The 13,684-nt window shown below is 51.1% G+C and overlaps 1 protein-coding gene across 1 annotated transcript; it reads right to left on the bottom strand.

Annotated features, from left to right (window-relative positions):
* Positions 1 to 4,715: 4,715 nt before the first annotated feature.
* Positions 4,716 to 13,582, bottom strand: LOC134408158 (reticulon-2-like). Its single transcript, XM_063140304.1, has 7 exons — positions 13,517 to 13,582; positions 11,006 to 11,213; positions 10,295 to 10,433; positions 8,539 to 8,608; positions 7,239 to 7,285; positions 6,109 to 6,167; positions 4,716 to 5,147 (listed from the first exon to the last, which is right to left on the bottom strand). The coding sequence occupies exons 1-7, from the start codon at positions 13,527 to 13,529 to the stop codon at positions 5,105 to 5,107; spliced, it is 579 nt and encodes a 192-aa protein (XP_062996374.1). The 5' UTR covers positions 13,530 to 13,582; the 3' UTR covers positions 4,716 to 5,104.
* Positions 13,583 to 13,684: the final 102 nt, after the last annotated feature.

Below are 13,684 nucleotides of genomic sequence, written 5' to 3'. Positions count from 1 at the left end.
CCTATGTGTATTTACTCCGAAGTAAGTACCACAGAGTTCAGCTGGGATTGCATCCTTGTTATAGTGGGGTAAGAGAGGGGAAATCTCCCTTAATTGGCTTGCAAATAAATACTCACCAATTCACAAGATTACAGTTTCACATTTTCAGGGACTGCTCTGGGGATATTATTGAAGGGCAGTATAAAATACTTACAATAAATTAGCAAGAAAAAGGTATAAAATACTGACTCTAGCAGAAAGCATTGAAGCCTTTTAGAGGTGTGGGGTGGGTGGGTGAGGAGAAGCAGGCGGCTTCTTTGCTATGGACTTGCAGTGCCCTCTCTTGGTGCACCAGGCAGGGCTGCGTTCCTTTATTCTTTAACTGGCCGGTCAACTCAGCCCTGGGTCTACCAGTTGCCCTGCCAAACTTGCCAGGTGCCCTAGCATGAATCCTCTCCCCATTGGGTCTTCTCCCTTGCTCGGTTTCATCTGTGGCTGAGGAGGTCTCTGGGTGAGGGTAGCCTGGGCGGCTGAGGGCCTGGGGCTTGGTGACAATACTGTGAATGGGCCTCTTTCTGCTATAGAGGTTTCTCTTGATAATAGTTGGACAGGGCAGGGGGGCCTTTCTGCCTTTTGCCAGCCCAAACTTAGACTTATTGGCACCGACTCTCTTTCTGGCTGATGTAATTTGAAGCCAGCCCCTGTCTCAAATTTCTTCCTCTCCTCCCGCTTTTCCCAGCCTTCAATAATTCCTTGTGGTTGTTCTGTTAATACAGCAGTCTGGGAGCTGTTCAGACTTAGTGGGCTTTATTCCACTGCTCTTTCAGGCTGGTAATGCTAGTGGTGTGCCCCCCACCCCCCCACCCACGCCCTCCCCTTCTGCCTTCTACCCTTCTCTGCTCCATTCCACACTATTTCTAAGCCTCTGGCTATTTTTGCTCCTTGCCTTTAGCTCTTCCCTCTCATGCTCCACCCAGTAGGTGCCCACTTTGTGCCTGCTCCCCAGCAATCCTGAGATGCGAAGTATTTGCTCTTTGAAAAAGTCCCAAGGGCTGACCCCCCGCCGCCACCTCTAAGGCTGGCAGAGCCAAGAATACCGGTTTTTAGCTGTCCTTTCCACAGACCTGCCATTTCCCCGCAAGGGACTCTCCTCTTCCGTCTGTGCTTTGGTTCCCAAACTGCAGCTACCGTGTATCTCGTGTGTGTGCTTGTGCACCAGCTCGCTTCTGACACCGTGCTGCCTATTCCTAACCCACCACGCAAGTGTGTTTTATGGATTGGGGAAGCTGCCATGTTGCTTGTTTTGGTTCTCTAGAGTTCGCCATGATGCTATACAGAATGTTTCCAAAAAAATTATTGTGACCAAGCTTTTGATGTTGTTGTTTTTTTAAAAATATTATTTTTAATCTATGGACTTTTACTTTAACCAGCTTTTTTTTAAAAAAAAGATGTTTATGCACTTGCTGGGGGCGGGGGAATATTTTTATTTTTTTTAATTATTATTATTATTATTATTATTAATATTAATTTACCCCCTTGTGCTGTAATATTATTATTTTTTTGTGATATGTTTTATTAAGCAATGGGGGGCCAGCAGAGGGGAAGGTGAGCTGAGACATTGGACCCTGCCCGGCCCTCCTGTCCTGCACTTAACTGGTTAGCGAAATAGCAAATAAAGTCAGCTTTGAAAAAAAATGCACTTTTTAATGATGAATATAAGATCTATTTTTTCAAACTCATGTAAAAAAACGAAAACATTAAGGTGCAATAAAAGATCTCGAGCCGTGGATCTGCCTGGCTTTCTCTGCACCCAGACCCCATCGCCTTTTGCCTTCAGCCTTCACATTCAGGGTGGGGCAGTGCCCGGGTGTGTGTGTGTGTGTGTGGAGGGGGGGGAGCTAAGGTGATGGGTGCCAGTTGTCTGGCGTTCACTGTGGGATGAGATCCCAAGCAGGTGAGTTCTGGGTCCTGGTGCTGGAGCGCCCTCTGCAGCATCAACCAAAAATAGGTAGTGAGGTGCCTATGCTGGATCTTACCCAGTGGGAGACATCTAATCCAGCAGCGGCTGGTGCCCATTGGGGCTGGTGGGGCAGAGGGCAGGGCAAAGACATAGTGTTCGACGGAGGAGAGCAGGAGGAGGCCATGCTGCGTAGCATCTGGCAGCCCTACCTTGGAGCAAAGGTGCCTGGCTGTGGTGGGATTTCTCTGCCACAAGTGGGTGGGGAAGAGGCAGAGGGTCGCTGCCCCGTTTGCCTCAAATATAAAGCCGCCTCTTTCTCCATCAGAGGTCGACTCAGATGAACTGGGGGAAGCTCACAAGCAGGACACGCGGGCAGCGGCTCCCTGCCCCCAAATTATTTGAGAGAGAGAGAGAGAGAAATCCACATGTAGCATTATTTTGCCTTTGCCCAGCCTGGTGCTTTCCAGATATGTTGGACTACAACTCACATCATTCCCAGCTGGCATGGCACCAGGCTGGGGAAGGATGCCTTGAGCCAAAGGTGCCATTAAACTACGTTATTGATCTGCATTGCTGAGTTGTTGTTTTTAAAGCATGCCCTGTACTGTTAATATAATCTGGTCAGAAGTTCAGATCTGGGCAAATATTCTTCTGGCCCCCCTTTTTTAAACCTCTTCCTGGACTTTGGGGAGAGAAGACGTCATTGGGCTCCCCCTGCTGGGGATGGGGAGCATCAGCCAGGACCAACTCAAAGCCTGGATTCACACGGGGGGGGGGGGCATTATGTTGGTTGATTTGGCTAGTTAGGCTTTCATAGAAGCATAGAATAGCAGAGTTGGAAGGGGCCTACAAGGCCATCGAGTCCAACCCCCTGCTCAATGCAGGAATCCACCCTAAAGCATCCCTGACAGGTGCCTGTCCAGCTGACTCTCGAAGGCCTCTAGTGTGGGAGAGCCCACCACCTCCCTAGGTAACTGGTTCCATTGTCGTACTGCTCTAACAGTCAGGAAGTTTTTCCTCATGTCCAGCTGGAATCTGGCTTCCTTTATCTTGAGCCCGTTATTCCGTGTCCTGCACTCTGGGAGGAACGAGAAGAGATCCTGGCCCTCCTCTGTGTGACAACCTTTTAAGTCTTTGACGAGTGCTCTCATGTCTCCCCTCAATCTTCTCTTCTCCAGGCTAAACATGCCCAGTTCTTTCAGTCTCTCTTCATGGGGTTGGTTTCCAGACCCCTGATCATCCTGGTTGCCCTCCTCTGAACACGCTCCAGCTTGTCTGCATCCTTCTTGAATTCTGGAGCCCAGAACTGGACACAATACTCTAGATGAGGCCTAACCAGGGCCGAATAGAGAGGAACCAGGACCTCACGTGATTTGGAAGCTATACTTCTATTAATGCAGCAGCCCAAAATAGCATTTGCCTTTCTTGCAGACAAATTGCACTGTTGGCTCATACTCAGCTTTCTAGAGTCGAGACAGCTAAAGAAGCGATGACAATTTTTTCCCAGCAGCCCCCCCCTTCCCCAACCTGTTGCCCTCCAGCAGTGTTGGTGAGCACTTATTTGCAACCTGTCTAGACGGCTTTTCTTTAAATTCCAAGCTTTAAACGTTTCGAAACAATTAAATTCCAAGCTTTAAACGTTTCGAAACAAGGCCAATTGCACCCATGAAGTGTCGCCAGAAGAGAAAAGAAACAGCGGGGGAAATACTTGACCGGTCAAAGCCTAAGGTAGCCTTTGACCTGCACCGGGAAATAATGCTGGGAGGGGATAGAGGAACTTCATGGCAGGGGCACTCCGAAACGTTGGCAAAGGCCCGCCGCTGCTCCGGCTGGCCTCCCTGCGAGGTGGAGTTCAAAGCAGGCCTCACTTGGAGAGCGTCAGTGCCAGGTGCCGCTTGGGGTGTCTGGGGCTGCAGGGTGCTTAGATCTCCAGCAAAGCAGGACTACCAGAGGCTCAGTGAAGCGCTCGTCAGCTCCGTTCCCTACAGTCAACATTGCAATTCATGAGCCTGGAGGTGTGTGTGTTTTCCAGTGCTACTGAAGACATTTGTATTTAAACAAGCTTTTCCAAAGGCTTATTGGTGTCATCTGATTTTAAGTATTTTAACCCTGTATTTTATTATTATTTTTACTTTTTATTGTCCATCTCTTGGGACCCTTGTCAGATATAGAGCAGTATAAAAAGCCTATACATAAATAAGTGAAATAGTTCAATAAATGAATAAATGAAATTGAAGGTGGAAGCAAACCTACATGTAGGTTCTCTCGCCCGCGCATAACCTGCTGCACAGTCCTTGCAGTCCATGCATGAGACTGAAGGAATCAAGACCCCAAGCACAGACCTCTTCTTTTTTTTTTCCACAACCGTTTTTATTAAAGTGTAAATCCAAGCAAACTTAAAAGAACCAGGCACACAGACTCCGTCGCCTCATCAGCCAAGTCGCAGCCCAGCCCGTGAAGAAGGCTGAGTGCCGCTGCGACACCCCGGGGAAAGGGTGTGAAAAGGGGGACGTGGATTGTCTGGTCCTGTCCAGCCTTGAAAGGGTGCTTCCAGGTGGGCGGGTGTCGACTCTGAATGCAGAACTAAACTCAGCAGGCAGTAAGGAAGGGCAGATGTGGGACAGAGGAGCGTCGGACGACGGCAAGATTAAGTGGTTGGCAAACCCCATTTATGGGCTCAGTCCTTCGATGTGCCCCCCACCACCACCACACCACCAACTCAGATAGCCACCACCCATTGGCAGCCTGGTGGGCCCCCCCAGAGGCTGTGCCAATCAGAGACGCCAACGCCCAGCATGCCGTGCAGGCTGCTCAGGTGGAGCAGAGCATGCTGGGAGAAGTAGCTTCTCTATGTGCAGTTAGCAGAGGAGAATCCTGGGGTGCCCAGGGGAGGGTTTTTGCTTTGCCCTCCCTGCTCTGGGCCGCCTGTCTTCTCAGACCTCCGGGTCGGAGGGGGACTTGGCAGAAGCAAAGCAGCTGCCTGCCCTGTGCAGCCTGCAAGCAATGGGGGCCCCATGCATCTGCACGGGGGAGGGAAGCTTGGGCCCTCTTTCTGGAGAGGGAGGGTTTCTTTGGGGGTGTTTGGGAGAGCGGGTGGAAGGAGCAGGGCGTAAGTATGAGTGTGTGTGAGTCTGTGTAGGGTGGGGGAGAGAGAAGGGGAGTCATTCATTCTGCTTTCGCTTTGGCTGTTGGCAGCTTGGACAGCATCCTATGGGGCGGAAAAAGAAGGGAGAAAAGTTAAGCTGAGTGTGGCTCATTTCCCCATGTCTACAATGTCCCTGATTATCAAGGCTGCCTGTGATTTGAGCCTTTATTTTGTTTTAGGACTGCACTAGTTCATCGACTAATTGTTGTGATGATTTTTTTTTTAAAAAAAAAATTAGATGAACAAAGAGCTGTCCCCCTATTAACCAGTCAGGGGATTTTTAAAGTGCTTTATTTTTAAAACGGTGAATGCCAAAGCATCGTCTCTAAACAACGTCCCCTCTTGTGAGGGAGAGAGAACACCTTCTGATATTGCGCTGCAACTCATGAGCACATTGTGGGTCGTTTGTGGTTAACAAACCATGGTTTGTTCATGCAGCTGGGTTCACACAACACCATAACCCACATTTCAATGATAACCCACACTCACCCCATACCCTGGCTTGTGATGTTGTGTGAACCCAGCCATTGCCAAAATGGTCCCTGGGCAAGCGGTGATGGTCATTTCCAAGTGTGAGGGAACCCAGCAGAGGGCACTGTTCCCCAACCTGGTGTCCTCCAGATGTAGTAGATTACCATCATCATAACCCCCCAGCTGGGCTGCACCTATGCCATATTTAGGGTGCACTTCACAGCCCAGTTCACCAATTGCCTTCCAGATTGATGTGGGGGGAAACACCTCCCCCCCATCAAATAGTTAATACCACAAATAACACGGCAGAGCTGTGAAGATTTTGGGGCCAACACTACCAAATCTGTGACCCCACATGTAACACATGGAGACGGTAGCAAAAGTTTGCTCAACTCCTTTCCCTCAACAACATAACGTGGGCATTGCAAGAACAAGAATCCGGGCTGAGCGGGCACGGAGGAAGTTCCGGCCTCCCTCCCTCTCCACTCAGGAAGGGGCAAGGTAGGGCAGGGCATGGGTGGTGGGAGTCAGGGGACCCACGCGTGGGACTTACTTTGCTCTGAGGTTACTCAGCTGATTCCTCACCAGCCCTACGTACTGGTCAATCTGTGCCTGAAAGGAGGAGGACAGGAAAAGGAGCGTTCATTGAGACATATCAGCTAGACGAGGAGGAAATTCAGCCAGAAACTACGCTGACCAAGTACCCAGTGACCGAGGGAGGTGGTGGGCTCTCCCACACTCGAGGCCTTCAAGAGGCAGCTGGACAACCATTTGTCAGGGATGCTTCAGGGTGGATTCCTGCATTGAGCAGGGGGTTGGACTCGATGGCCTTGTAGGCCCCTCCCAACTCTGCTATTCTATGCTTCTATGACCCCAGGACCCTGGAAGAGCCTCCATCCATTTGACATCCTGGGAAACAAAACAGCCCTGTGTGTGAGTGTGTGTGTGTGTGCCTGCACCTGCTGTGTCCTCCATCTTTTCCAGTCAGCCACCCCTCTCTCTCTGTGGAGACTGAATTGCAATACAAGATTATCGCCTTAATATTTTTAAGCATGGGGAAGTTTTTAAAGACGTCCCTCAAAATCCATTTCACAATGTTGGGCCCTCCTAATCTGTGGAGAGAAAGACGTTGGGTGGGTGGGTGTCCAACCACTCCGGCCCTCCACAGCTTCTCCAGAATGGACTTTCAACCCCGGGCTGAAAGTTCACCAGCCCTGGTATTTCCTCATGGCCTTGCAAAAGAAATGGCAGACGTGCAGATCAGCGAATCGACGCCTGGCTCAGCTATACATTTTGCCCCTTCTTCCCATGGTTCAGCAGTGTGTGTGTGTATGATATCATGACTGGCAGGAAAGAGGGTAGCCAATCAGAGTCATGTACAGTCAGGCTCTGCTTCAAATGGACACATCCAGGATTATTTTTTTCCTGGAGTTCACACAGGAGAGAAAAGGCATCTTTGGACTGAATGCAGCAAAGCTGCTTCTAAATTGTCACCATTGCTCTAAAATGCTACTTTCGTCTTCAATCCACCTTTCCCCTTCAGTAACCACAAGCCAGACAGGTGGGCCAAGGCGGCTTCTGAGTCAGCAAAGTGTCTTGAATACCCAGAACCTTTTCTGGGGTGGGGCAGCGGGTCTCCCTTTAAGAAAGTCTACCAGTTCCAGCTACGTTCACGACACTCACCTGATGTTGCCTGTACAGCAGAGGGAAGGTAAATGCACTTATCACACCTGGAGAAGGCAAAAGAGAGAGAGGTGAACATCTTGGGTGGCCTCCCTCGGCTTCTCTCCCCAGCACCTACTGGGAGAAAATGCAACTGGGATAACTGGACGTATCCACCTCCCCCCTGGTGTTTGAGCTGAGAGTCTTTCCAAAATGTCACTCGACGCAGGTATTGAGGTGAAATACATATTTAAAGAAAAGGCAACAATGGAGTCTTAAAGAATCAATGCTCCCCACCTCTGGCCCCCATCACACTGACCTGGTTCGCACATAACACTAGCTATTGTTTTATTTAACTCCTGGTTAATCTTTGGCTTTTTGCCCTATGCAGGGTTTGTCTGACAGATGACTGAACAAGCCATGGTTTATTTTCTCAATCCCTGGGTTGTTTTTCCCCTCCTCCTTTGCCCCTCTTTCCCTGTATCCCAAACGCCTTTGCGACGCAGTAGTACTGGCATGTTGAGTGGCTGCAAAGGGTTTTTTTTACCACTCTTACCTGCTGCCTCTGTAGCCCGGCAAAGCAACCCATGCTTCTGAGTTCACACATCACGAAAACTCATGGTTTAAACAGCCCAGAGTTTATACAAGCCAACAACAAACCATGGATTCTCTTCCTGGGTTGTTTGTGGTTAACTAACGAAATCATGGTTTGAAAGTGCAGCTGCACTCACACATCACAACAACCCAGAATTCTACAACCCATGCTAGTGTTATGTGCAGAACCAGCCACTGTCTCTTTCAAATATTTGAGGGGGAACAGAAGTAACTACCACAGATCTTCCAACCAAAGTAGTTCTGGTCAAAAGTGGCATTTTTTACAGTAGTAAGGAAGCACTTCAAGGAAGAGTTCTGTTGCAAAACTGGCAGGGTACACTTTTAAATAAATCTTTCAGGGCACCTGTGCAGCAGGAAAGTGCCTTTATACAGCTTTTTCTGGCCCAGAGTAAAGCTTCACTGGATGAATTTCTGCTTACAATATGGCTCCTAAAGACACAGAAGACTTGCGCACACGTGTACACACACACAAATATATATACACACGTGTCTAGGGCCTTAGCTAGACGTAAGGTTTATCCCGGGGTCGTTCCTGCCTGCTCCCGGGATATCCTGTGTGTCATTTCCATGAACAGGGATGACCTCATGACGATCCCAGGATAAACCTTAGGTCTAGCTAAGGCCCTAGACACGTGTGTGTATGTTTGCCCCACTTGCGCTGCTCCAGACATGCTCTGCTTTCTCCCTTCCCAGCCCAGCACCTTACCCAGTATAAGCAAGGTCAGTCCATTGAAGACAGCTCCCACATACGTGAGGATGTAGAACAAGAAAGCAAACTGAAAGTGGACAGAGGGAGAAGAGAGGTGTAAGGAGTTTTATCTTGCTTTGGATCTGGTCTCTTTTATAAAACTACATTCAGAAAGTTTTGAGATCAAATGGAGTGTCTTTTCCAGAACCTACAGGAGAGGTTCCATCCTGCCAGGTCCCTAGCAAGATTGGAACTCAGCCTTTGGCTCCCCCATCCCCAATCCTCCAGTGTCCACCAGAGGACAAGATAAGATGGGTGGAGAGAAAGCAATGTGGTGACAAAGCCTTGGCAGGATTTGACCCCTTGGCTCAAGTCCCAACCCATCATAAGACAAACAGCGGTTGGTCTGGAAATTGTATGTAAGTGCCAAACTGGGGTTTGCTTATATTATTTTGTGTGTATCCCATATAGATATCCATTCCCATAGCACTCTTGTTTAAATGCAGTTCTGCAATCTTCGCAACAGGGTGATAATAATTTATTCCACCAAGGAATATTATTTTCAGCATCCCAGAAGGCAAGAATTTAATGACGAGTATGAAGTTGCAAAGGTGCTACCGACTATTTTGATCTGCCATCACCATCATGAATGTAAGGACCCAAAGAACTGCCTTGCTGGATAAGACCAAAGTGGGACTACCCAACCTAGCAGCCTGTTTTCAACAGCGGACAGCCTGATGCTCCCTTTGGAAGCCCACAAGTATGGCAGGTAAACAACAACACCCACACACCCCCTTCGTTTGTTCCCCAGCAACTGATACTCAGAGGTAGATTGCATCTGAATTTCGTGAGGTATCTTATTGCAAGGCCTCCCTTAATATGACCTGCTGAACAAGTTTATTAATGTGGGTATAACGTTGATGTTATTGGTATTGGATATAGTTATCTGTTCTCTTGTATGTTTTACGTTCATTTAAAGTTTTGATATGTTTTAAATGAGCTGTTAATTGTTAAACTGTCAGTGTTAAGAACTAAGAAGAGCCATGCTGGATCAGACCAAGGGTCCGTCTCGTTCAGCTTTCTGTTCTGCTGTTTCTTCTTCCGATTTTATTGCAGAATTAAGACCAGAGCTCTCCCTGAAGTTATTTTCCTTTCCTACCTTCCTGTACTTTCTACAACATAACCTCTAGGAGGCAGTGTGGTTTACTGGAATAATGCAACTGCACTTGTGGGAAATTGGTGCTTTTTATTGCGATGCCAAAAAAATGCTGGATTTCCCCTGCTGCAACCCCCGCCCCATACCACAAAAATGCTTTTACAAAACTGAAACTGAACGGTGACCAAAGTCGTCTAAAGTACCTGTAGACAATCGTGAGTGACCAATGGCTGAGAGATGGTTATTGACCACAATAGCTAAAAATGGAACTCCTACATTGGAGAGATTTGTACCCCTGAATAGCGGATGTGGGGGAACAAAGGACAGGAGGAAGTGGATGCCTTCGAGCCCCACCTATGAGCTCCCCAGGGACATCCAGCTGTCCACTGTTGTAAATTGGATACTGGGCTAAGATGAAGCTGCTTGGTTTGATCTGATCCAGCAAGGCCAATTCTTAGATTCTTCATGGCACTGAAAACAAATTCACAAAGAGGAGAGGTGTACAGGTGCCTGCATTGTTCACCAGAGCTAACAATAGAGCCTCTCTGTTCAGAGGCAGTTAAGCTGTAGCCCTGCCCCCAAATTAAGCTGCAGGGGAACGATGGCTAGAGCAATCACCTTAATGGACTCCACCATGTCATCCACCAGGAACAGGCGCTGCAGGGACTTTGTGCCCGTCGTGACGAAGAAGACGACTCGCTCTGTCAGGTGCTCCAGCTGCTCTTTCGACAGCCCCAAGTCAGCATCGAGCTGAGCCCTGGCAAAGGAAGGGGAGAGGAAGCGGCAGGGAGTCGTGTGAACACAGCACCGCTTCGGCACCCATCGTACTATGCAGCTCAAATGAGGGGCGCCCCTCGCGATCAGGAGGCGCTGGGGAGGTAGGCACTCCAGGGGGTCTTCGGGGAAGCTGGCATCGCCACCGGGCAAGGCGCAGCGTGAGTGCGAATTTGGGGTGCCATTAAAGCAGGGGTGCAGAACCTCAGGTCCTGCGGTCCCCCAGATAGCCATGCCTCCCTCCTCCCCCAGGCCGCAGCCCCTTTCCGCCCACCGCTGATCATTTGGTGGTTTCCTAGTTCTGCAGCCCAGCAAGATTGCAACCCAGATGGACACGGCCCGACCTGTCCAGGGCGCTCGCCCCAGTGAACCGCTTCTCCTGCACAAGTCCCCGCGGCTCTTCGATGGCTCCCATCCGTTTCAATGAGGCATGTGTGTGAGAATTTCCCAGCGGTCGATTGCGCCCCACATGGCCGCATGTTGCTGGGGGGTGCCCTGTGGATTCCTCCCACCCTCGGGTGCCGAGCTGTCTGGGTCGATCCCAGCCTTACTCACTGGAAGGGGTTCTTCCCCTCTCCCCGGTGAATGGCCTGTAGCAGTTTGCTGTAAACCCTGAGAGAGATCGTGACGCCGAGGGCGGCCAGGGAGACGTAGGAGGCCACGCTGATGATGCTGAAATGCAGCAGGCACAGCAACGCCACCATCAAGGCGGTGAACACAAACGCCGATTTGCGGGTGTCCCGCCAGTACACCAAGTCTGCCACTGCAGGGAGAACAGGAAAACAGGAAATAAAGGAAGCACAGCGACGTGATCACGCTGATCTCCCAAGTCAGAGCCTGTCAGCTCTGCGGTGGAATGGGATCTTGCCTTTAAAAGAAAGGAAGGGATCCATTTGCGTCTCTAGTCCTGATAATTGCACTGTCAGTGAGAAACGGGTGCCGCTCCGCAATCCGTGACCAGACAGGCAGCACGGAAAAGCACTTGCCGCTGGGATGTTTTGTTTCCTGAAATGATTGCAGACACTCCCCGCAGCCGTATGCAGAAAGCAACACGGTTTGCCTAGATCTAGGCACCTGCACCGAACTGTATTCGAGTTCTCCTCTTTTTCCTACCCTTTCGGCATTGCCGTTGCACAAGGGTTTCCCACACCCAGCCACTTTTTTACTTCCCTCACAACACGGAGCTCTCCGTACCTGGTCCGCTCCCCTTCAGCAGTTAAAATATTTCTGAACATTCTGTGATGTCACAGCAGGTAGAAGTCCTTGCTTTTACAAGTAGTTATGATGCAGTAGTCACCTTTAACCCTATTCTATGTTAGATATACCTTTTGGTCCAATGTATTCCAACCGGTACTTGAATTAGGGGTGAGGGGAAAAGTACGGAGACCCTTAATGATATTAAGGCCCACAAGCCTCAGCCCTTGACATTCCCCCATTTTTTGCCAAATCATGACCCCTCTTCCACAGTCTTCTAAAAACAGTAGCTGGGCGGGGGGCGGGATCACAAAACCTAAGGGGGCTGGGACTCTTCTGCCCCCCTGGTGATACAAGCCTGTGTGATTCCTATCGGAACATATTGGCTCTTTGTTAAAGACAACCCTGAGATTTCCAAGGCAAAGGGGCAGTGATGTTTTCCCTTGCAGCAGCGCCCCGTCGGAGTAAGCCAATCCCACCCCTTGAGGAAGACCTCTGGGAAGCCCACCCAGGTCGGAGGCCAAGTGACGCCCCTCTGCAACTGAGGGGAGCTGCCTTGGCGATCGGCCTGGCACCCACAGGAGACGCCCGTCCCGCTTCCCGAGTGTGGTGGAGGAAGGGGAGCGCCAGCCTCATTTCCCAGTGCTGCTGCTGCTGCAGCTGCTGAGTCAACGCCTGGGCCTCTGCCCAGGTTCCTCCAACCTGGAATGGCAGCGGCAGGTCCCATGACCAAAGGAGAAGCCGAGGCTGGAGACCTCTGATCTACCCCGGACGCGCGCCAAGCCCTGGGGTTACGTTTGGCCACACTGGCGGAGACAGAACCTGCCAAAACCCAGCCGTCAAGAGCCCTCCAGATGTGTTGGACTACAACTCCCAGAATCCCCCAGCCAGCTGTAGTCCACAACTGCAGGGCACCAGGTTGGGGAAGGCTGCTCGAGGAGCAAGAAACAACCTTTTCCCTCTTCACGGCGCAAATCCTAGAAGCCGGCCCTCCGTACCCAGCAGCCATGGCCGCCTCCTCTCAAATGAGGGTGGTTGCAGTTACTCGCAGCTGATGAGAAAACACTCTGCACATGCCCAGCAGCACTCTTGATGAGTTACTCCCCAAGTTCTGTGGCTAAGGCCTGGCAAGGGTTAGGACTATTTGGCAACGTGCCCCAGGGCTGCCGAGAAGAAGCCTACGGCCAGGGGCTCACAGCCATTTTGCCCTCCCAGCCTCCCTGCCAGCGCCCTCCTAAAGGGCTAAATCCAGGACGGAGCCCGGGCTGGGGGGACGTCTTGCCCCTTCTCGATCGGCCCTGCCGGCCCGGGAGTGGAGGAGGGGCTGGGGAAAGAGAGGCGAGGGAGCCCAGCGCCTGCAGCTGTCGGAGGCTTCTCGCCCTGCCCCCTCCCACCCTCCCCATAACTGACAGGCCCAAATGCCAGGCAGGCCGTTCAATGCGTCTGTGCAGGCACAAGAGATTTAGTTGTGGGGTGGGGTAGGGGGTCAGAAGGCTTGGCCCCAGACACGAGGATTTGGGGATCCCCAGCCAGCAATTTCCAACAGCAGCCACGCCATTCCTCTACACCCATACGTCAGCTCCCCTGATCTCATACTCCCCACCCCACCCCACCCCACCCCACCCCACACACAGTCGGAAACAGGCTCTAAGGTTTGGCTCCATGTCCTGCCTGTTGTCCCCCATCCCACCTTGGGTAGCCCAGTTCAAGCTCTTTGGTAGCCACTGGCCTTGTGCTGGCTCCTGAGCCTTCTCCCCAGCCCCCAGCCCCCAAATTCCCTCTGCCAAGTCCCTTCCACCCATCTGCTATCTTCTCGCCCTCCCCCAGCTTTGCCCATTCAGGAATCTTTTTTAAAAGAGGGGAGGGTCCCACCTCTGTTCGCCATGACGAGACCCTTTCCTTGCAGCTCCAACACTCTTTGCGGGCTCTGCGGGAACCTCACCGCGCACCACGGCTGTTTTGCTGGAGGAGGGATGCCCAGTCATGGGAGGGGGGCTTGGGAGCGCTTGTCAGGGCGGTGGCGGGGGGGGGGGCGGGGGG

The sequence above is a fragment of the Elgaria multicarinata genome, chromosome 13, assembly GCF_023053635.1.
Source record: "Elgaria multicarinata webbii isolate HBS135686 ecotype San Diego chromosome 13, rElgMul1.1.pri, whole genome shotgun sequence".
Classification (NCBI taxonomy): domain Eukaryota; kingdom Metazoa; phylum Chordata; class Lepidosauria; order Squamata; family Anguidae; genus Elgaria; species Elgaria multicarinata.
Note: the sequence above shows the minus strand (reverse complement) of the source record. Positions and strands in the feature narration are given on the sequence as shown.

Excerpts from the sequence above, each read along its gene's own strand:
- LOC134408158 (XM_063140304.1), bottom strand. Across the intron at positions 10,434-11,005 it reads GAGGGGAAGAACCCCTTCCA|GGCTCAGCTCGATGCTGACT; the intron begins GTGAGTAAGGCT and ends TTCCTTTGCCAG. Across the intron at positions 6,168-7,238 it reads TGCTGTACAGGCAACATCAG|GCACAGATTGACCAGTACGT; the intron begins GTGAGTGTCGTG and ends TCCTCCTTTCAG.